The sequence below is a fragment of the Procambarus clarkii genome, chromosome 89, assembly GCF_040958095.1.
Source record: "Procambarus clarkii isolate CNS0578487 chromosome 89, FALCON_Pclarkii_2.0, whole genome shotgun sequence".
In the NCBI taxonomy this organism is placed as follows: domain Eukaryota; kingdom Metazoa; phylum Arthropoda; class Malacostraca; order Decapoda; family Cambaridae; genus Procambarus; species Procambarus clarkii.
The window spans coordinates 18,574,272-18,596,553 of NC_091238.1; the positions used below are offsets into that span (position 1 = coordinate 18,574,272).

The 22,282-nt window shown below is 48.2% G+C and overlaps 1 protein-coding gene across 1 annotated transcript in view; it reads right to left on the reverse strand.

Annotated features, from left to right (window-relative positions):
• The window catches only part of LOC138359175 (pleckstrin homology-like domain family B member 1), a 98,516-nt gene extending 76,841 nt beyond the window's left edge, over nt 1–21,675 (reverse strand). Inside the window, exon 1 of the mRNA XM_069318115.1 lies at nt 21,467–21,675. Within this exon, the coding sequence (XP_069174216.1) occupies nt 21,467–21,491 (25 nt within the window). The 5' untranslated portion in view covers nt 21,492–21,675. The remainder of the gene's footprint in view (nt 1–21,466) is intronic.
• Between the last annotated feature and the right edge of the window lie 607 nt (nt 21,676–22,282).

Genomic DNA, 22,282 nt, shown 5'->3' on the forward strand with positions numbered 1-22,282 from the left:
TCCGCCACCAATCCCCCCCCCTCCTCATCTGCCAGTCCCCCCCCCCCCCCGGGAGTCAGGAGCTCCCCCCTCCAAACCGCCTTACATCCGCCAGCGTGACTTTTTACTCCGTGTCTGGTGGTTGCTCGCACCTCCAACAGTCTCCCTCTGTGAGGCTCTCCACTCCCTCCCCCTTCCTTCCTGCTCCAGCTTCCTCCCTCTATTTCCCCCACTCCCTCGCCTCCATCCCGGCCACCCCTCCCTCGACTCCGCTCCCTTCCTCATTCGCCGTCTACCCTTCCTTCTTTTCATTCCTGCCACAATCACCGCCTTAACTACTTCCGTTCCATCTCTTATATCCCATAACGTAATCTATTTACCCCCTCCCTTAACCTGCTTCACTTCTCCCTTCCATTCCTCCCCCTTTTTGAGGAGGTGGGGGGGGGGGATTTAAAGAGAATGGAGAGGCACAGGTGATGGAAAGTTTACAAATAGGAAATATAGGAGTTATGATAGCAGGCGGGCTGTCCGCCTTGCTGACACCATGTATTCACCTAGTTATGCTTGCGGGGGTTAAGCTCTGCTCTTTCGGCCCGCCTCTCAACTCTCAATCAACTGTTTCTACTACTACTATTTTTCCCCAACTCCCTCCCCCCCACACACACACCCCAGGAAGCAGCCCGTGACAGCTGACTAACTCCCAGGTACCTATTTACTGCTAGGTAACAGGGGCATAGGGTGAAAGAAACTCTGCCCATCGTTTCTCGCCGGCGCCCGGGATCGAACCCGGATCCACGGGATCATGTGTACAGCGTGCTGTCCGCTCGGCCGGCCGGCTCCCAAAGCCTTCCGGTTGATTTGCCCCGAGGGGCGAGTTTATTGGGCAGCGCCGCTCATCCTGTGAGTGGACACACCGCCATAGCAGCATGTACAACACTCCCCAAATGGAAGAAAACCCGCTGGGTTGTTCATCCTGTCACTTGTACCCAGACACAGCTGTGACTTGCTTAACTGGCTCAAGTGAACAGCTCCTCAAACAAGAAGATTAACATCTGTCAAGCCTTAAAAGCTTACGTTATCTTGCGGGTGCAAAATGGGGGGAATCTTTTAAGAACAGTATCAATATTTGACAAACAGTGTTTTCCTAATTCAAACAATGTGGAGTTGATTATTCTACACATTTCTAATGTCTCTCAGGTGTTCACATTCACGTAGATAGTGGTCAAGGCGGTGTCCGTCACTCTCACCACAGATTCTGCAACTTCGCTGATTAACAGTCGTTTCCATTCCGTATCTCCCACAGCCGGGCGGTGTGTGTGTGTGTGTGTGTGTGTATGTGTGTGTTGGCAGCTAAGCTAAGTTTGCTCCCCCTAACACAGGGGGCTGCGAGTGTGTGTAAGGTTCTTCACATGTGGTTCAGCATGTAGAGATGTCTATAGATGAATATTGTGTGACATTCACATATACAACTCAGATGTTTAAAGACAATACGGAGCAGGGCGTTGTCCAATTAAAATTAAGTGCCCAAGAGTTAAACGCGTGTGGCCTATGAGGTGACGAGTCCAGAGTCGCTGCCCACCAGCAGCCCTCCCCTCCAACACCTGCCCACCAGCAGCCCTCCCCTCCAACACCTGCCCACCAGCAGCTCTCCCCACCAGCAGCCCTCCCCTCCAACACCTGCCCACCCCTCTATGATCTTCGGGGCGCACATTACTCCCGCTAGAAAGATGTTCTTCCCCCAAATGGTCAATATATCTGTCACCGGTGGAGCCTGGATCATCTTGCAGGGGCTCCATCAACAGGCGCGGCTATGTCTATGTGTTAGTGTGGTCTAGGGTGACGACCAGGAGGGCTGTGGTGGTAGTGTGGTCTAGGGTGACGACCAAGCGGGCTGTGGTGGTAGTGTGGTCTAGGGTGACGACCAAGCGGGCTGTGGTGGTAGTGTGGTCTAGGGTGACGACCAGGAGGGCTGTGGTGGTAGTGTGGTCTTGGGTGACGACCAAGCGGGCTGTGGTGGTAGTGTGGTCTAGGGTGACGACCAGGAGGGCTGTGGTGGTAGTGTGACTTAGGGTGACCACCAGGAAGGCTGTAATGTCGGAATCAGTGTGATCAAGGGTGAACGACAGGCGAGTTACAATGTCTGAATTAGCATGAGCTTGAGTGACGTGCTCCACAGCTCTTCTCAGCACCTGGCTATATAAGAACAATAATTATTTAAGACTTTTTACGGGCTATTCATGCCCGTGCCACCTCTTGGGTGGCTTAATCTTTATCAATCAATCAATTAAGACTTTAATCTGATGGTTCAAGCAGATTGTGAAACATTGTCAGAAAACCCGAACAAAATGTGACAGGTATTCGCCAGCCTGATTGGGCCCAGTAAGACTATTTCTCACCCATTTGTTCTCCTTCACAGACTTCAGTGTCTTTTTCTTTGGGTGAGGGGGAGGGAGGGGGAACAGGGGTGGGGGGAGGTATAGGAGGGAGGAAGAAGTACAGGCAAAGGAGTAGTTGTAAAAATTGTAAATACAGTATAGTGTTATGATGGCAGGCGGGCGGTGTGGGGGGGGGGGGGTCGGACCCCAGACCCATCCTCTGGGAGGTGGGGGTCAAGAGTCCCTTATTCATAAAAGCATATAGCTGTGAGAAGGCCTAAAAAGGTGGGCCTAAAGAAGTGGGCTTCAAGAGATATACCTAAAGAGGTGGGCTTCAAGAGATATACCTAAAGAGGTGGGCTTAAAGAGGTGGGCACACAAAATACCCATCAAGACGAAAAGGGAAAGTAAGAAATCAAAAGGAGAAAAAGATATTAACGTGTAGAGATAAACAAAGAAACAACAAAAAGGTAACAAGGAAAGAGGAGGTTTATGAAGGGGGAAGGGAGGGAAGGAATGGAAGGGGGAGGGGGGGGGGAATTTATGGTGATGGGGCAAACAGTAGGGGGGATACTAGGTTGAGGTATGGGGCTCATGGGTCCACTTCCCAGTTCATTCTCTCCTGTTGCCACTCCGTAACGAAATGAAACTGTTTTGCCTCACCTCGCAACAACGTCAATGTTGAGAAACTTTAATGTATACTAATACATCGCGTTTTAAACGGATTACTTGATTTCGTAAAGAAATCCGTAAGAATACGACGCATTAAGCGTGTGGATGGTTCGCTGTAGCATAACCTTGGCCCTCGGGGTTCCACTTGATCCTGGATTCCAAGTGTTCCGAAGCCTCCAGCAGCCCCTGGAAGCCCCTGGCAGTCCCTGGAAGCCCCTGGCAGTCCCTGGAAGCCCCTGGCAGTCCCTGGAAGACCCTGGCAGTCCCTGGAAGCCCCTGGCAGTCCCTGGAAGACCCTGGCAGTCCCTGGCAGCCCCTGGCAGTCCCTGGAAGACCCTGGCAGCCCCTGGCAGCCCCTGGCGGCCGCCAAGAAACTGCTCACAGTGTAAGTATTCATGTCAAGGATAGAATAAACAAAACAAAAACAGCCTTAGAAAAACTGAGGAGATTCCGAAGCCTCAGTACAAACATTCAGATCCACCTATATAAGGCTCTAGTTCGGCCGCATCTAGAGTATCCCTCAGTACCACTACACACCATAAAGAAAACTAACATGCAGAAACTGCAAGCAGTACAAAATAAGGCGCTAAGGAGAGCAGCAAAACACCGGCCACCGGATGGTCAAACAATCCAGGAGCTCCACGAACTCCTGAACATACAGCCACTAAACACCAGACTGCAGCACCAAGCCATCAGGGTGTGGAACACCATCGGAATTGAAATAAGTTTATTGAGGTAAAATCCACACAAAGGGATGAGGTAGCTCAAGCTATTCTCACCCCGTTCAGTACAACGTGTTAATATATACATAGACACACATCACAAGCAATAAACGTATTGCCGAACATTCTGAGAGATAAACATATACATTTCTTCCTTTACACACCATCAGAATGTTAGAGGACCCAATGTTAGACAGGTTACTCCAAGATCACTCCCACCTTGGACTATCCCAGATGGACCAAGTGGTGAGAGACCACTCCTTCCCTCCGTCCTATCCCAGATCTGTGTCCTCTTATCCATCCCACGTCCTGAATAGGCTTAACATAGGCCTGGCCAGAGCAGAGGCTGTCCGACACAGGAATCACAGACCCGTTGATCAAGTAGCCTTTGGAGGCGTTTATCTAATTTCCTTTGACACTCAGGTTTCTTAATTAACCTCATTTTACTTTTTTTGTATTTTTTTATGTGAAAGTTTTAAAATATCATGGGTTCTGAGGATGGGGGGGGGGCATATGGACCAATAGGAGCTGCCTCGTATGGACCAATAGGAGCTGCCTCGTATGGACCAATAGGAGCTGCCTCGTATGGACCAATAGCAGCTGCCTCGTATGGACCAATAGCAGCTGCCTCGTATGGACCAATAGGAGCTGCCTCGTATGGACCAATAGGAGCTGCCTCGTATGGACCAATAGGAGCTGCCTCGTATGGACCAATAGGAGCTGCCTCGTATGGACCAATAGGAGCTGCCTCGTATGGACCAATAGCAGCTGCCTCGTATGGACCAATAGGAGCTGCCTCGTATGGACCAATAGGAGCTGCCTCGTATGGACCAATATCAGCTGCCTCGTATGGACCAATAGGAGCTGCCTCGTATGGACCAATATCAGCTGCCTCGTATGGACCAATAGGAGCTGCCTCGTATGGACCAATAGGAGCTGCCTCGTATGGACCAATAGGAGCTGCCTCGTATGGACCAATAGGAGCTGCCTCGTATGGACCAATAGGAGCTGCCTCGTATGGACCAATAGGAGCTGCCTCGTATGGACCAATAGCAGCTGCCTCGTATGGACCAATAGCAGCTGCCTCGTATGGACTAATAGGAGCTGCCTCGTATGGACCAATAGGAGCTGCCTCGTATGGACCAATAGCAGCTGCCTCGTATGGACCAATAGCAGCTGCCTCGTATGGACCAATAGCAGCTGCCTCGTATGGACCAATAGCAGCTGCCTCGTATGGACCAGTACTAGGGGGGGGCACTGAATACCTCCATTTTATGATCTAATACGTCCCGTATTTTACAAATCCGACCAATCCGTTAAAAATGCGATGCATTATTTAATCACCATAATACTGACGTTTTCTATACATCGCCTCAATAGGGTAGGTGGGTTGCCTGGGTCCGTACGTTTCTAGCTAGGCAAAACAGCTGTAATTTTTACGGAATGACAAATGGAGAGAACGGGCAGTCTTAGCCAACTTTATAATGATGAATTTGACCTTGTTAAACCATATTTTAGCAGTTACCAGGGAGGATGTTCTTAAACAAATAGTAAAACTCAAACCAAACAAATCCCCAGGGCCGGATGAAGTGTTTGCTAGGGTGCTTAAAGAATGCAAAGAGGAGCTTTGTGACCCACTGTCAACCATATTTAATAAATCAATAGAGTCAGGCAGAGTGCCAGAGTTTTGGAAAGTTGCTAATGTGATACCAGTTTTTAAGAAAGGAGATAGATCACTTGCGTCTAACTATCGACCAATTAGCCTAACGTCTATTGTGGGAAAGTTACTCGAATCTATAATAGCAAATAAAATTCGTCTTCATCTTGAAAAACATAAATTAATAATTGAGTCGCAACATGGTTTTATAAATGGCCGTTCATGTTTAACAAATTTGTTATCTTTTTATTCTAGCATTGTTGAGGCAGTTGATAGTGGTAAGGATTGCGATGTTGTATACCTTGACTTTAGCAAAGCTTTTGATACAGTGCCACATGAAAGACTGATTAAAAAAATAGAGTCTCATGGTATTGGGGGTGTTATATTAAGCTGGATTAGGGCATGGCTATACCAAAGGAAACAGAGAGTTAGTATAAATGGAATCAAGTCAGAGTGGGAAAATGTTGTAAGTGGAGTGCCTCAAGGCTCTGTCCTGGGACCTCTGTTGTTTATAATATATATAAATGATTTAGATTCAGGTTTGAGTAGCAACATTTGCAAATTTGCCGATGATACGAAAATCGGTAGGGAAATTAATTCGGAGGAGGACTCACTATCACTTCAAGTTGATCTAGATAGGGTTTTGAAATGGTCAAAGGATTGGCAGATGCAGTTTAATGCTGATAAATGTAAAGTTCTGAGGTTAGGTAATGATGATAGAGTTACAAGATACGAGCTAGATGGTGTTGTGATTGCGAAGTCGGATTGCGAAAGGGATCTGGGAGTTATGATTAGTAAGAATTTAAAACAAAAGGATCAATGCATAAATGTTCGTAATAAGGCAAATCGGACACTTGGATTTATTAATCGCAGCGTTAGTAACAAGACACCTGGTGTGGTTCTCAAGCTATATCTTGCTCTAGTTAGGCCCCATTTAGATTATGCAGTTCAGTTTTGGTCGCCATATTATAGAATGGATATAAATTCACTTGAACGTGTCCAGCGTAGGATGACTAAGTTAATTCCCCAAATTAGAAATCTTTCATATGAAGAAAGATTAACAAAGCTTAAGTTGCATTCACTGGAAAGGCGAAGAGTTAGGGGTGACATGATAGAGGTTTACAAGTGGATGAATGGACATAACCGGGGGGATATTAATAGGGTATTAAAAGTATCAACACAGGACAGAACACGAAACAATGGATATAAATTGGATAAGTTTAGATTTAGGAAAGACTTGGGTAAATACTGGTTCAGTAACAGGGTTGTTGATTTGTGGAACCAATTGCCGCGTAACATTGTGGAGGTGGGGTCCCTCGATTGTTTCAAGCACGGGTTGGACAAGTATATGAGTGGGATTGGGTGGTTATAGAATAGGAGCTGCCTCGTATGGGCCAATAGGCCTTCTGCAGTTACCTTTGTTCTTATGTTCTTATGTTCTTATATTTGATGAGTAGGATTTCCAAGCTGTAAATCCCGATTTCTGTGGCACCAAAAGATTCGAACTTTCCAGTGGGATTGATCTGTGAGTCCTTGGGGCTATTTCCGCCTCGAGATGTGAGTCTTGTGAATGCGTGAGTAGATGAATGAGGCGGTGAGTGGGTGATGAGGAGTCCCTCCCACAACACTCTGGACCACGTCAACACTGCTTGTTGAGTGCCACTCCTTCCTTCAACCCTCCCTCCCTCCCTTCCCCGCCTCCCTCAACCCTCCCTTCCTTCCCCGCCTCCCTCAACCCTCCCACCATCGTCTCCCTCAAGCCTCCCTCCCTTCCCCGTCTCCCTCAACCCTCCTTCCCCAGTCTCCCTCAACCCTCCCTCCCCCGCCTCCCTCAACCCTCCCTCCCTTCCCCGCCTCCCTCAACCCTCCCACCATCGTCTCCCTCAAGCCTCCCTCCCTTCCCCGTCTCCCTCAACCCTCCTTCCCCAGTCTCCCTCAACCCTCCCTCCCCCGCCTCCCTCAACCCTCCCTCCCTTCCCCGCCTCCCTCCCTTCCTTCCCCGCCTCCCTCAACCCTCCCACCATCGTCTCCCTCAAGCCTCCCTCCCTTCCCCGTCTCCCTCAACCCTCCCTCCCCCGCCTCCCTCAACCCTCCCACCATCGTCTCCCTCAAGCCTCCCTCCCTTCCCCGTCTCCCTCAACCCTCCTTCCCCAGTCTCCCTCAACCCTCCCTACCCGCCTGCCTCCCTCCTCAACCCTGCCCAACTCGACCAGTTGAGAGAGAGTGGGAAAGGTTAATGGAGGCTTTGTTGCGAGGACTCAATGACTTTAGTGTGTTTGGTAGTCATGTGGAGGGCTCCATAGATACTTGGCAGGCAGGCAGGTCTCAAGGGCTGCTTCCCTCTCGCTAACTTCCCCCCAGGAACACTATATGGATGGATGGGTTGTGTACAGGTTGTTCTCCTCTTGTGTTTAGAGTCATAACTAACTGACCTCTCACAGTGCTCAAGAGAGAATTTGATTGTTGACCAGACCACACACTAGAAGGTGAAGGGACGACGACGTTTCGGTCCGTCCTGGACCATTCTCAAGTCGAATGAGAATGAGAATGGTCCAATTCATCGAGAATTTGATGAATACCTCCAGAGGATACTTGATTAACCAGGCTGTGATTCTTACGGCAGCTGTGTCCAACAGCCTGGTTGACCAAATCACCAACCGGGAGGCCTGGTCAGAGACAGGGCCGCGGGGACGTTCATTCCCGAAACCAATAACAGAGGGGCCTGACAGCTGAGTAGACAGCGCTTCGGATTCGTAGTCCTGAGATTCGGGGTTCGCTCCCCGGTGGAGGCGGAAACAAATGGGCAGAGTTTCTTTCACCCTTATGCCCCCTGTTACCTAGCAGTAAATAGGTACCTGGGAGTTAGACAGCTGCTACGGGCTGTTTCCTGGGGGGGAAGGGGTGTGTAACAAAAAGGAGGCCTGGTTAAGGACCGGGCCGCGGGGACGCTAAGCCCCGAAATCATCTCAAGATAACCTCAAGATGGTATATTGGGAAGGTTAATTGATAGATGTGGGTGGTAGGGGGGGTTGATGGGGAGGAGGAGGTGCCGTGAGGGGGGTGGGGCGGGGAGTGATGGAATGGTGGGGTGCAGGGAGAGATAGGGAGGAGGGGGGGGGGGGTTATGAGTAGATACTCATCAATCAGCAACTGGGAGAGAGGTCTGGCTGTATGAGGGGGGGGGGAGGGTAGAAATAGCCTAAGCTACTCTATCCCTTTGAGATGTATTTCTTTCTTGTCTCAATAAATATACTTGAACTTGAACTGACTGTATGCCCCGCCTACCACCCGGGGTCTACCTCTTCCCTTACCATTTAACCATTCTGACGTTCAAATTCTTCCTCGAAACCTGCCTTAGAGTTGTGAGTGGAGGTGGTTCCCGCAACTTCTTTCAAGTCATTTCACTTGTTGACCAGCCGTCCTGAGTGCAAGTATTTCCTTACATTTGTCTCCAGTTTACCCTCATGTCCTCTGGTCTCACGCTAGAGGCTGTCCTCTGGTCTCACGCTAGAGGTTGTCCTCTGGTCCTACTTAAGTCTCACGCTAAAGGTTGTCCTCTGGTCCTACTTAAGTCTCACGATAGAGGTTGTCCTCTGGTCCTACTTAAGTCTCACGATAGAGGTTGTCCTCTGGTCCTACTTAAGTCTCACGCTAAAGGTTGTCCTCTGGTCCTACTTAAGTCTCACGCTAGAGGCTGTCCTCTGGTCCTACTTAAGTCTCACGCTAAAGGTTGTCCTCTGGTCCTACTTAAGTCTCACGCTAGAGGCTGTCCTCTGGTCCTACTTAAGTCTCACGCTAGAGGTTGTCCTCTGGTCCTACTTAAGTCTCACGCTAAAGGTTGTCCTCTGGTCCTACTTAAGTCTCACGCTAAAGGTTGTCCTCTGGTCCTACTTAAGTCTCACGCTAAAGGCTGTCCTCTGGTCCTACTTAAGTCTCACGCTAGAGGCTGTCCTCTGGTCCTACTTAAGTCTCACGCTAGAGGCTGTCCTCGTCCACGCTGTACACCCGCCTGGTTCTGTCGTACACAACATGTAAAGACATATAACTGCAGTTCAAAATCTAGATAGAAAAACAATACTCGTAGGAACAATCGGGGGAAACCTTGGATAAGCCGTTGGCTTCATGTCCCCGGCGAGGTCACTGGGGAGATAGTGTTCCCCTCGCGTAAATAACAACTGAATTGCTATATAATAACCTAATTGTTATTGCGATAAGAGTGAAACAATCCATTGGAGGAACAATTAAGGGGAAGGAGGAGACTTGAGATGAGATCCTTGAGGAGGGAGGGGGGGGGTATTTACCTCACTGTTGGTGTCCCTCACTGTTGGTGTCCCTCACTGTTGGTGTGCCTCACTGTTGGTGTCCCTCACTGTTGGTGTGCCTCACTGTTGGTGTCCCTCACTGTTGGTGTGCCTCACTGTTGGTGTTTGTATCAAAACAAACTCCAAACAAGGTTAAGCTGGTCGTATTAAACAGCGGACTAACCTAACCAGGATTAATTCTAGTAATCCATGTGTGGAGTCACCTGAAGCAAAAATACAATACTGGATCCTGTAGCACAGAGGTCTACATTCTCTAGATCTTTAACCCAGGATCCCGGGTTCCATAATATATATATATAAAATATTATATGCGAACAAGCCAGAACGGTCTCCAAGCATATATGCCACTGAAAACTCACACCCCAGAAGTGACTCGAACCCATACTGCCAGAAGGAATGCATCTGTACATCAGAGGCATTGCTTCTGGCAGTATGGGTTCGAGTCACTTCTGTGGTGTGAGTTTTCAGTGATATAAAATATTATATATATATATATATATATATATATATATATATATATATATATATATATATATATATATATATATATATATATATATATAAAACATATATATATGCTTTTTATTTATTTTTGTGTGTGAGACTACCCCAATGACATGTTTTGGTAGAGACCTTTCTCAGACCTTCTGGTATGACCTCTTGAGGGCCCGCCAAGCTTTGTACACCTCAGGGCCTCACCAACCCTAAATCTGGCACTGACTGGCACTGCATAAAGCTAACCCATAAGGTGAACCAACAAGTCCGCAGACTTAGACAACTAGCAGGAAACACCTTCGTCCCCTGTTCCTCCATGTGTCTCCTCCTCACCTCAAATCCTTCGGCCATAAAAACTTAAGGCACAAGAGTCATTGCTCGCTCTCCGCCCGGCAGATTTCAGCACCCACCGGACAAGTACGGTTTAACAGTTAGCTAAAGGGTATACTTGGCCGGATGCCAGCAACGGTAGACCGCCTTCAGGGAGTACCTCAACCGGTTCCTCCAGCGACCCATCAACCAGGTACCACAAAAACACTAAACACGCCACCTTCTGCTCTCAGGGAAATACATAGAAAGGCACTAATCCTTTAATCTAAAGCACTGGCAAATATGTTTACAATGCACACATTTACACAAACATATACGTGTAAATGAAACTGTTGAAAATCTATTGGTCCATACGAGGCAGCTTCTATTGGTCCATACGAGGCAGCTTCTATTGGTCCATACGAGGCAGCTTCTATTGGTCCATACGAGGCAGCTGCTATTGGTCCATACGAGGCAGCTGTTATTGGTCCATACGAGGCAGCTTCTATTGGTCTATACGAGGCAGCTCCTATTGGTCCATACGAGCCAGCTGCTATTGGTCCATACGAGGCAGCTGCTATTGGTCCATACGAGGCAGCTTCTATTGGTCCATACGAGGCAGCTGCTATTGGCCCATATGAGGCAGCTGCTATTGGCCCATATGAGGCAGCTGCTATTGGCCCATACGAGGCAGCTCCTATTGGCTTATACGAGGCAGCTCCTATTGGCTTATACGAGGCAGCTCCTATTGGCTTATACGAGGCAGCTGCTATTGGCCCATATGAGGCAGCTGCTATTGGCCCATACGAGGCAGCTCCTATTGGCCCATACGAGGCAGCTCCTATTGGCTTATACGAGGCAGCTCCTATTGGCTTATACGAGGCAGCTTCTATTGGCTTATACGAGGCAGCTGCTATTGGCTTATACGAGGCAGCTGCTATTGGCCCATACGAGGCAGCTCCTATTGGCTTATACGAGGCAGCTCCTATTGGCTTATACGAGGCAGCTTCTATTGGCTTATACGAGGCAGCTGCTATTGGCTTATACGAGGCAGCTTCTATTGGCTTATACGAGGCAGCTGCTATTGGCTTATACGAGGCAGCTTCTATTGGCTTATACGAGGCAGCTGCTATTGCATTAGGAGCTCCTTGCATTAGTAACAACACCCAGCAGTCTGCTGGAAAGCGAGGGTCAACAGGCTCTGCTTACTGTCACTGTGACCCCAAAAGTCCTTTCAAGTATATAATTACTGAGCTGTTTCCAAGTTAAACAAAATGAATTTAAATAAAGACTTAGATTAATGAAGACTTAAGCCCTCTAGAGAAGGCATAGGTGGAGGCCTACAAGTTTTGCTATGGGAAGGTGAGAAGTAACATGAGTGATAGTTTAATATATTTTGCTGTTAAGGGAAGGCTACGCAGGGGGGTTTAGCTCCTGTCCTCTAAACCTTACTCAGGTGGAGTGGGTTGTGGGACTTGTTGTACTGCTCAAGACGGACTTGACCTATGATAACTTGGCCGCAGAGGCTTGGAGCGGCCTGCGAGGCCTACATATATCCACCACAGCCTGGTTGGTCCGGCACTTCCCGTAGGAACTTGTCTCATTTGTTCTTGAACGCGTCCACTTTTGTTCCGACATTATCTTGTGGCTATGTAGGCTGTTGCATGTTGCCAGACACTGTTGCCACCCCGCTGCCAGACAATGTTGCCACCCCCGCTGCCAGACACTGTTGCCACCCCCCGCTGCCAGACAATGTTGCCACCCCTGCTGCCAGACAATGTTGCCAGCTAATCACCATTGCCAGGCCTAGTTCAGCATCATTATTGTGAACATACAAACCAAGAAGTGTTGCCCCCGAGACAGTGAATTAATGGAAATATGACCCTTAATGTCATCATTTTAGTGGGGGGAGGGGGGCCAATTGCTCTCCAATTTGTTTGACTCTCGTTACACTTCATTATCCAGATGATGTGTGTGTGTGTGTGTGTGTAATTACCTAAGTGTAGTTACAGGATGAGAGCTACGCTCGTGGTGTCCCGTCTTCCCAGCACTCTTTGTCATATAACGCTTTGAAACTACTGACGGTCTTGGCCTCCACCACCTTCTCACTTAACTTGTTCCAACCGTCTACCACTCTATTTGCGAAGGTGAATTTTCTTATATTTCTTCGGCATCTGTGTTTAGCTAGTTTAAATCTATGACCTCTGTGTGTGTGTGTGTGTGTGTGTGTGTGTGTGTGTGTGTGTGTGTGTGTGTGTGTGTGTGTGTGTGTGTGTGTGTGTGTGTGTGTTCACCTAGTGATGTTTGCGGGGGTTGAGCTCTGGCTCTTTGGTCCCGCCTCTCAACTGTCAATTAACTGGTGTACAGATTCCTGAGCCTACTGGGCTCTATCATATTTACATTTAAAACTGTGTATGGAGTCAGCCTCCACCACATCACTGCCTAATGCATTCCATCTGTTCAACTACTCTGACACTGAAAAAGTTCTTTCTAACGTCCCTGTGGCTCATGTGGGTACTCAGTTTCCACCTGTGTCCCCTTGTTCGCTTGGTTGTCCCGTGTTAAATAATTCATCCATGTCTACCCTGTCAATTTCCCTGAGAATTTTGTATCTGGTGATCAAGTCTCCCCGGGCTCTTCTGTCTTCCAGCGACGTGAGGTGCATTTCCCGCAGCCTTTCCTCGTAACTCATGCCTCTTAGTTCTGGGACTAGCCTAGTGGCATACCTCTGAACTTTTTCCAGCTTCGTCTTGTGCTTGACAAGATACGGGCTCTATGTTGGGGTCGCATACTCCAGGATTGGTCTTACATATGTGGTATACAAGGTTCTGAATGATTCCTTACACAGGTTCCTGAAGGCTGTTCTGATGTTAGCCAGCCTCGCATACACAAACGATGTTATTCTTTTAATGTGGGCTTCAAGAGACATGTTTAGTGTGATATCAACTCCTAGATCTTTCTCTCTGTCCGTTTCATGAAGGATTTCATCTCCCATTCTGTATTCCACGTCTGGCCTCCTATTTCCTCCCCCTAGTTTCATTACCTTACATTTAATCGGGTTGAACTTTAGTAGCCATTTGTAGGAGTGTGTGTGTGTAAGAGGTCGGGGGTGAGGAGGCTGACGGGGACAAAGGTCACCTCGTTATTACCGGGCGCCATTCACAACACCCCACATGACCCACATCACCAACTCTTGAGAACAAAAGCTTATTCAAGCACACGTTATACGTGACTGTGCATGCAACATGTGCACACTGTGACTGTGCATGCATCATGTACACACTGTGTACAGCTAATACTATGTTAGCTAATACATCCTACCTCCAGCTATGTATTCCGTTTTGACACAGAAAACATTAGTTTAAGCGTCGGAGAACACTAACCATACCCCCCCCTAACATCACCTATGAAGGAACATCAAAGAACTAATGTCAAACTATTGTTATAAACAGCCTCCTGGTGCTTCGGAGCTCATTAACTGTTTAATAATTGTAAACAAAGCCGCCAAAGATTGAGAAAAGATGTACAGGTTCTTAAGAGCTTGTGTAACTGCTTCGTGAATCTAGCCCCAGGAACCTCTTCAGTGACACTGTATCACTGGATGCAGTGACACTGTATCACTGGATGCAGTGACACTGTATCACTGGATGCAGTGACACTGTATCACTGGATGATGCAGCCTAAGCTCTCTATTAAAGCTTGCGTAAAACTAGTAGAACTAATTTCTATAAAATAAATACAAATACACTAACAAATTTATACCTGAACAAATAACTGAAAAAGTGTTGCTTTTTATAATGACAGAAAATAAGCAAAATACATATTAAGTTAAGAGGTTAACAAGCTAACCAGTTCACACAAGGTAATCATCTCGCGAATTTTTCTGAAATATAAAAAAATATGTGCTCGAAAAGACCACTATAAACAAATATATACATTTTTCTGTCTGAATGATTCCATCATCACAATTGGCACAATATTCCTCCCCCCCCCCCATGAATACAAAGGTTCCCTTCCCCCATGTATACCCTGCTTCATGCGTGACCACCCCAAGCTGTCCCCACATCCTACCGTCCACGCGCACCGCTCCTGTGCCAGGTAAGTTCACTACGGGCTCACCATAGCCCGTGCTACTTGGAACTTGCTCCGAGTAGCTGAATCTATAACAACAACATCCTACCGTCCTCCACCGGCCAGGATGTCTACGATGGTAACTCGAGGGATACTGGAGGGCCAGGTACCAAATCTACACACTAAAATAACAACATACTGGAGTGAACGATATGGAAGAACATGCAGAATAGAACCAGTGAAGAGCAGAGGTGCCATAGGCACAATCAGAGAACACTGTATAAACATCAGAGGTCCGCGGTTGTTCAACGTCCTCCCAGCGAGCATAAGAAATATTGCCGGAACAACCGTGGACATCTTCAAGAGGAAACTAGATTGTTTTCTTCAATAAGTGCCGGACCAACCGGGCTGTGGTGGGTATGTGGGCCTGCAGGCCGCTCCAAGCAACAGCCTGGTGGACCAAACTCTCACAAGTCGAGCCTGGCCTCGGGCTGGGCTTGGGGAGTAGAAGAACCCCCAGAACCCCATCAGCCAGGTACCAAGCAAGGTAAGGAAGAGGAAGGTAGGGACGAGACAAAGGTGAGAAGGGAGAAAGGGAGGGGGGGTGAGGGTATGTGGATGAGGGTGGTATACTATACACTTGGGGAGGGGGGGGGTGTCAGTTGACCGTCCCCCAGTAACGCGACCCATGTCCGGGTGTATTGTGCTGCCTGCGTCCTGTGCAGGGCTCAGGGCCCCTGCCCTGTGTCAACCCTATGGCAGCCCCCTTGTGAGCAGGGCTCAGGGCCCCTGCCCTGTGTCAACCCTATGGCAGCCCCCTTGTGAGCAGGGCTCAGGGCCCCTGCCCTGTGTCAACCCTATGGCAGCCCCCTTGTGAGCAGGGCTCAGGGCCCCTGCCCTGTGTCAACCCTATGGCAGCCCCCTTGTGAGCAGGGCTCAGGGCCCCTGCCCTGTGTCAACCCTACTGACAGCCCCCTAGTGAGCAGGGCTCAGGGCCCCTGCCCTGTGTCAACCCTACTGACAGCCCCCTAGTGAGCAGGGCTCAGGGCCCCTGCCCTGTGTCAACCCTACTGGCAGCCCCCTTGTGAGCAGGGCTCAGGGCCCCTGCCCTGTGTCAACCCTACTGGCAGCCCCCTAGTGAGCAGGGGTGAGAGTTCGTACCCTCTTGCGTACCCTAGTGATAGAGTCCTTGGCTAGCTGGGTGAGTGATGGTAGACCTAATATTCCGCACAAGCGCGTCAGGGCGAGCATCCCTTCCTGTTTGTATATGGGGGAGCCATGTTTGGCACATGTGTATACGTACAACCAGTCTCGCCTCCACGTGACACGGTGGGGAAAGGGGGAGACCCACATGTTTATGTAGATGTGAAGGCTTCTCTTCAACAGGAAACCTCACACCAAAAATGTTAAATTTGTTCAATTTCGCCGCGAAGGGCACATTTATTGGGCAACTTCACTCGTCGTATGAGTGAATATGCGGCCATGGGCACTTGTAGTCAATTTCTTCAACTCGCTATTACAGCTGATTCTGAAAATAGGGTTACAGGTGTGTCGAAACATCTGAGGAAAGTTGAGATTGAGTGGAAAGTGGTTGACTTTCCACTCAACCTCAGTGGAAAGTCTGAAGCATCACCTAGACAAATATACAAGTGGGAGTGGTTGATATAAATAGTTGCTGCCCCACAACGCCAAATAAGCTTTCTGCGGATGCTATATTTCTTTATATTTATATATATATATATATATATATATATATATATATATATATATATATATATATATATATATATATATATATATACCTCTCTCCCCGTCTACAGCCTAACGTCTCCCCGTCCACTTAGGCTATCTGTCCATCATGGCTGGCCATCATCGCCCTCCCCGTCTACTGTCCAGCGTCATACCGTCCACTTAGGCTATCTGTCCAACAAGGCCACCCTCCTCCTCCCGCCGCGCAGGAACATACACCTTCCTTATTATCACCCGCACCACTGTGGATGGTATCTTACATCTTCCGATCCATCGTCTGACCCTGAAATTACGTTAACAATCTCGATTCCAGTCCCAAGCAGGAAGTTAAACCGGAGTCGAATGATTCTAGCCAAACAGAACTATAGGACTGACCACTAGAAAACGCTACTTAGCCTTATACTGGGTGGCACACTTATGTCTGTCTGTCACCGTTAGCCACCATAAACATTAGCCCCCTCCCATGACGGGTCAATGTTGCGGTGATTGCAATATCCCTAAACTATTGCAATTTGTACGTCGGGGTTAATAGCTTGAAACATGTCTCAGCGTGTCTCAACACGTGGCAAGTTGGCCGCCATCTTGAGTATTTCACCAACATTGGCATTCCATATGTGTGAGGGGTTGGGGGTCATTTATTGTCACCCGTATTAGTGTGACCTGTACTCTGTAATGAGAACAGGTGCTCTCACTTATTGCTGTGCTACTTGATGAGTCCATTGTTTACCTGTTGAGTCCACTGTTTACCTGTTGAGTCCATTGTTTACCTGTTGAGTCCATTGTTTACCTGTTGAGTCCATTGTTTACCTGTTGAGTCCATTGTTTACCTGTTAATTTTGAGAAGGCAGCAGGTACAAGACACGTGAGAGAGAAGGCAGCCATAATGGCAGGGGCCGCCACTTGAAGGATCTCTCACAACACACCAAGTAAAGGCACACGACTCAAGTCAGATCTTCTTGAGTACATTCCAAAGCAATATATTCATATGTATTTATGTTATATACATACCTAAGTGTGCTTGCTGGGGGTTGAGCTTCGGCTCTTTGGTCCCGCCTCTCAACATTCAATCATCTGGTGTTCAGATTCCTAAGCCTATTGGCCTCTATTGTGTGTATGTGTGACTGTATGTACTCACATAGTTGTGCTTGCGGGGTTTGAGCTCTGGCTCACTGGTCCCGTCTCTCAACTGTCAATCAACTGATGTACAGATCCCTGAACTTCTCAAGCTCTATCATATCAACATTTGAAACTGTGTATGGAGTCAGCCTTCACCACATCACTGCCTAGTGCATTCCACTTACTAACTACTCTGACACTGAAAAAGTTATTTCTAATGTCTCTGTGGGTCATTTGGGTACTCAGCTTCCACCTGTGTCCCCTTGTTCGTGTACCACTCGTGTTAAATAATCCTTCCTTTTCTACCCTGTCAATTCCCTTGAGAATTTTCTATGTGGTGATCAAGTCTCCCTGGGCTCTTCTGTCTGCCAGCGACATGAGGTGCAGTTCCCTCAGCCTTTCCTCGTAACTCATGCCTCTTAGTTCTGGGACTAGCCTCGTGGCATAAATATTAACTTTTTCCAGCTCCGTCTTGTTGTTGACAAGATACAGGCTCCATGCTGGGGCCGCATACTCCGGGATTGGACTTACATACGTGGTATACAAGGTTTTGAAAGATTCCTTACACAGGTTCCTGAAGGCAGTGCTGATGTTAGCCAGCCTCACATTCGCGAGGCTGGCTTGTAATTACCTAAGTGTAGTTACAGGATGATGACCATGTGTGGTCACACGTGTGTGTGTGTGTGTGTGTGTGTGTGTGTGTGTGTGTGTGTGTACTCACCTAGTTGTGCTTGCTGGGGTTGAGCTTTGCTCTTTCGGCCCGCCTCTCAACTGTCAATCAACTATTACTAACTAAAGTAGAAGAAGAATAGTAGAGTAGAAATACTTCCTGGTTCTGGGAGTAGAGAACCTCCAGAACCCCATCAAGCAGATATTAAGCAGGTAACTAACTAATTTTGTTCCATATACACACACACACACACCCAGGAAGCAGCTCCGTAACAGCTGTCTAACTCCCAGGTACCTATTTACTGCTAGGTAACAGGGGCAGTCAGAGTGAAAGAAACTTTGCCCATTTGTCCTGGTCCGGGAATCGAACCCGGGCTACATAATTATGAGTCCTGCGCGCTATCCACTCAGCTACCCGACCCCCTATGTGTATGTGCGGGCGTGAGTGTGTTCTGGACAACCTCCAGCAGAACCTGACAGACCTGTTCCCTTCTCAACACAACCAGGTCAAGACCTAATGAGCCTGAGTCATGATCAGCTTCAACAACACCAATTAGGCCAAACACATATTGACGTCAGCCGTTTGTGTTGATTTTGAGTTTAACGTGTTTACCATAGTTTTTTTTTTTACTGGTACAACACTCTGACGTGAGAGTTTTGACTGGTACAACACTGACGTGACAGTTTTTCAGTGTTGTATCAGTCAAAACTCGTTCCAATAACTGACTGACACAAGGATTTTGATTGGTATAAAATCAAGTTCCAAACCTGTACAATAAAATTACAACATAATGGGATGATATATATGGTAGGAATTGCAAAACATATACCATATAAAATCAGGGTGCCATCATCACAGTTAGAGAACAGTGTAAACGTCAAACACTCACGACTCTCCAATCCCCGCCAACAAGTGTTGCTGGAACAGCAGTGGAAGTATTTAATAGACAACTGGACAAGTTTCTGCCGAAGTTACTGGATCTGCCTGGCTGTGATGGGCCTTCAGGCAACGAAGACAGCCTCACAGGCCGACAATCATCAGGGAAGTCTGGCCCCAAGCCAAGTTGGGGGAATACTCGGACTCGTCAGCGGGTAATGATTTAACGGGAGAAACATCGGGCACTGGAAAGAGACATGAAGTGGCACATGTGTTGTGGAGGCGGGGTTGGGAGTGGTGAAGAGAGTGGGGGGAGTGGGTGTGACTGACGGAGAAGGGAGGTAAGCTACCCTAGCCTAGAGGCTAAGTTGTAGGACAAAGCCGGAGATCAACAGACCTCATAACTCACTCTGGGCCACACCACAAGAGTCAAAAGGGGCGTGGGAGCTGCCTGATGGTGTGGGGTGTAGGTGGGGCGTGGGGGGCTGGCTGATGGTGGGGGTGTTGGTGGGGCGTGGGGGGCTGGCTGATGGTGGGGGTGTTGGTGGGGCGTGGGGGGCTGGCTGATGGTGGGGGTGTAGGTGGGGCGTGGGGAGCTGGCTGATGGTGGGGGTGTTGGTGGGGCGTGGGGGGCTGGCTGATGGTGGGGGTGTAGGTGGGGCGTGGGATATGACTGATGAAGGGAGGAGGGAGTGGAAGGTTGGGATTGTGGTTGGTGGAATGAGGGGTGGGGAGAGGGAATGGCTTTTATTAAAAAAAAAAACTCATTTTTAACGCATTTATTAAATTTGACTATGATATTGAACATGCACTTTATCACATGTTTAAATTAATATATTACTAGAGATTTGGTAATGTTCAGTTTCAAAGACCATAGCTTCATTTAAATTTGGTTATGTATTGCGTGTTTACAAGAATTGACATTAAAATTGTAAGCCTCTAGTGCACAGTAGCCTACCTTTCAAAACGTACGCGTGTCCCATTAGTTACATATATGGTTAAAACCCAACTTTGGGTAGCAAATCTGGGTTACCTAGTCTACTGTGTGGTGATATATATACACACCAAGAAGTATACACTCTTCCTCGGTGTATGTTTGTTCACAGTTAGTTTATTTTAGGCTTTAGAATGTCGAGAGCTAAAGTATACCACCTGGTCTGTCAGTAAGCGAATGCAGTAGGTTTATAGTCCTTATTAAGAGGCTGAAGTGCCTAAAATCGAGCTACCAGGCACATCAAACCAATGTTGACTTAAATAGTGCCCAATAACATTTATTTTAAAGAAAACTCCACAGTGATAAGTAAAGAAAAGAAAAAGAAAAAATATATGAAAATATATATAAAAAAACACAAAGAAAAAGTCCAATATATGACATCATACACACGTGAGGCGCTCTTTGATAACGCGCCACGAGAATGTAAACACCAGGGGCTAGTAGCCTAGCCTACGCAGGAAAAAGGCTAGGCCTATAAACCTTAAGGCTACCTGCCTGTGACACACGAGGCCAACAGAACTCCAGAGGCAACAATCAAACAGAACTCTTGCCGTGCATCATCGGAGAGGAGAAGACCTTGGCAGAACTGAACGTATTATAAGGAACCCTTTCATCCGGCTGGCGCCGGAAGCTGTGTATACTATGACTCCTGCGGCTGTCTTCCTGGTGGCCCACACTCCTTCCTCTGCCAACACCTGCCTCCAGGGCGGCCCACACTCCTTCCCCTGCCAACACCTGCCTCCAGGGCGGCCCACACTCCTTCCCCTGCCAACACCTGTCTTCAGGGTGGCCCATACTCCTTCCCCTGCCAACACCTGCCTCCAGGGTGGCCCACACTCCTTCCCCTGCCAACACCTGCCTTCAGGGTGGCCCACACTCCTTCCTCTGCCAACACCTGCCTCCAGGGTAGCCACACCCCTTCCCCTGCCAACACCTGCCTCCAGGGTGGCCCACACCCCTTCCCCTGCCAACACCTGCCTTCAGGGTGGCCCACACTCCTTCCTCTGCCAACACCTGCCTCCAGGGTGGCCCACACCCCTTCCCCTGCCAACACCTGCCTTCAGGGTGGCCCACACTCCTTCCTCTGCCAACACCTGCCTCCAGGGTGGCCCACACTCCTTCCCCTGCCAACACCTGCCTGGTGAGCCACACTACCAACACCTGCCTGGTGGGCCACAGTCCCAACACCTGCCTGGCGGCCCACACTGCCCACTCGTCCACACATTACTCTCTCATATTCCTTATTTGATCTGACCCACTCACTGGTAGTTCATTTTCTCTCAAGTGCGAGAGTTAACTAAACCATTCCCCCCTTCAAGTCACACGTCTTTAAACATCAAGTGCAGCCAACGGCATCTTCCTAAAGCTGTTTTTACTATCATTTATCACTTACAAAAATGATATTTAAGTCAGTTATACCCACGACCTGTAATTCCATCCTCCTGGGCAAAACACTAACCATTAATCCCGTCGATTGTAAGCATTCCAAGCTGTACTACAAATCGCTGTAGGCTTGAAAAAGCAAAGCTGTCACGCGCAGAAAGGCCATTTGGGATGTAAGACAAATATATATGGGTTGCAAGGTTCCTTGAGGGAGACGTCGGAGACGGACGGACACACACACACACGACCCGCCGGAGACACTGGCCAAGGCAGACTGACTGGCTTGGTCGGTTGGTCCTCTTGGTCACCCCACAGCACCCACTGGGGGCTGGCTGCCAGGGGTCGCCACCCACCTCCTCCCATCTCCTCCTTCCTCCTATAAACAGTGCTATATATACCACCTTATAATAGTTCACAGGGTCATGTGTTATTATGGAACATGTAGCCATTGTTGGAGTTGTGGTGGACACCATACCTATCGTAAGGGTGGTGGTGGACTTTGATTGATTGATTGATTGCTGCCGCCGAAGGCGGCTAGTTTATTGTGCACCCCATACTCATCCTGTGAGCGGTAGCGCAAAAGCATTACAGAGGGCACAAAAGGTCTTTATCAGACCTCATCTTAGATTATTACATAAACAATTTCTTCTATCCTTCACACCTTATAGTTACAATGTCAGCTAGTTACAGAGAAAGTGCTATGACAAGAGCTACATATTTACAGTAAGTCATCATACATTAATGGTAGGTCTTATCATTAATACATAATAGTAGGACCCAATACCCATCCTGGGAGTAGCAGTGAACCCTATAAGAATCTTGTAGGTAAGTGGCAGAGAGGTTTCAGTGCCACACAGTGAGTTGAAGTACTTCTGGATTCCAAGCAAGATCT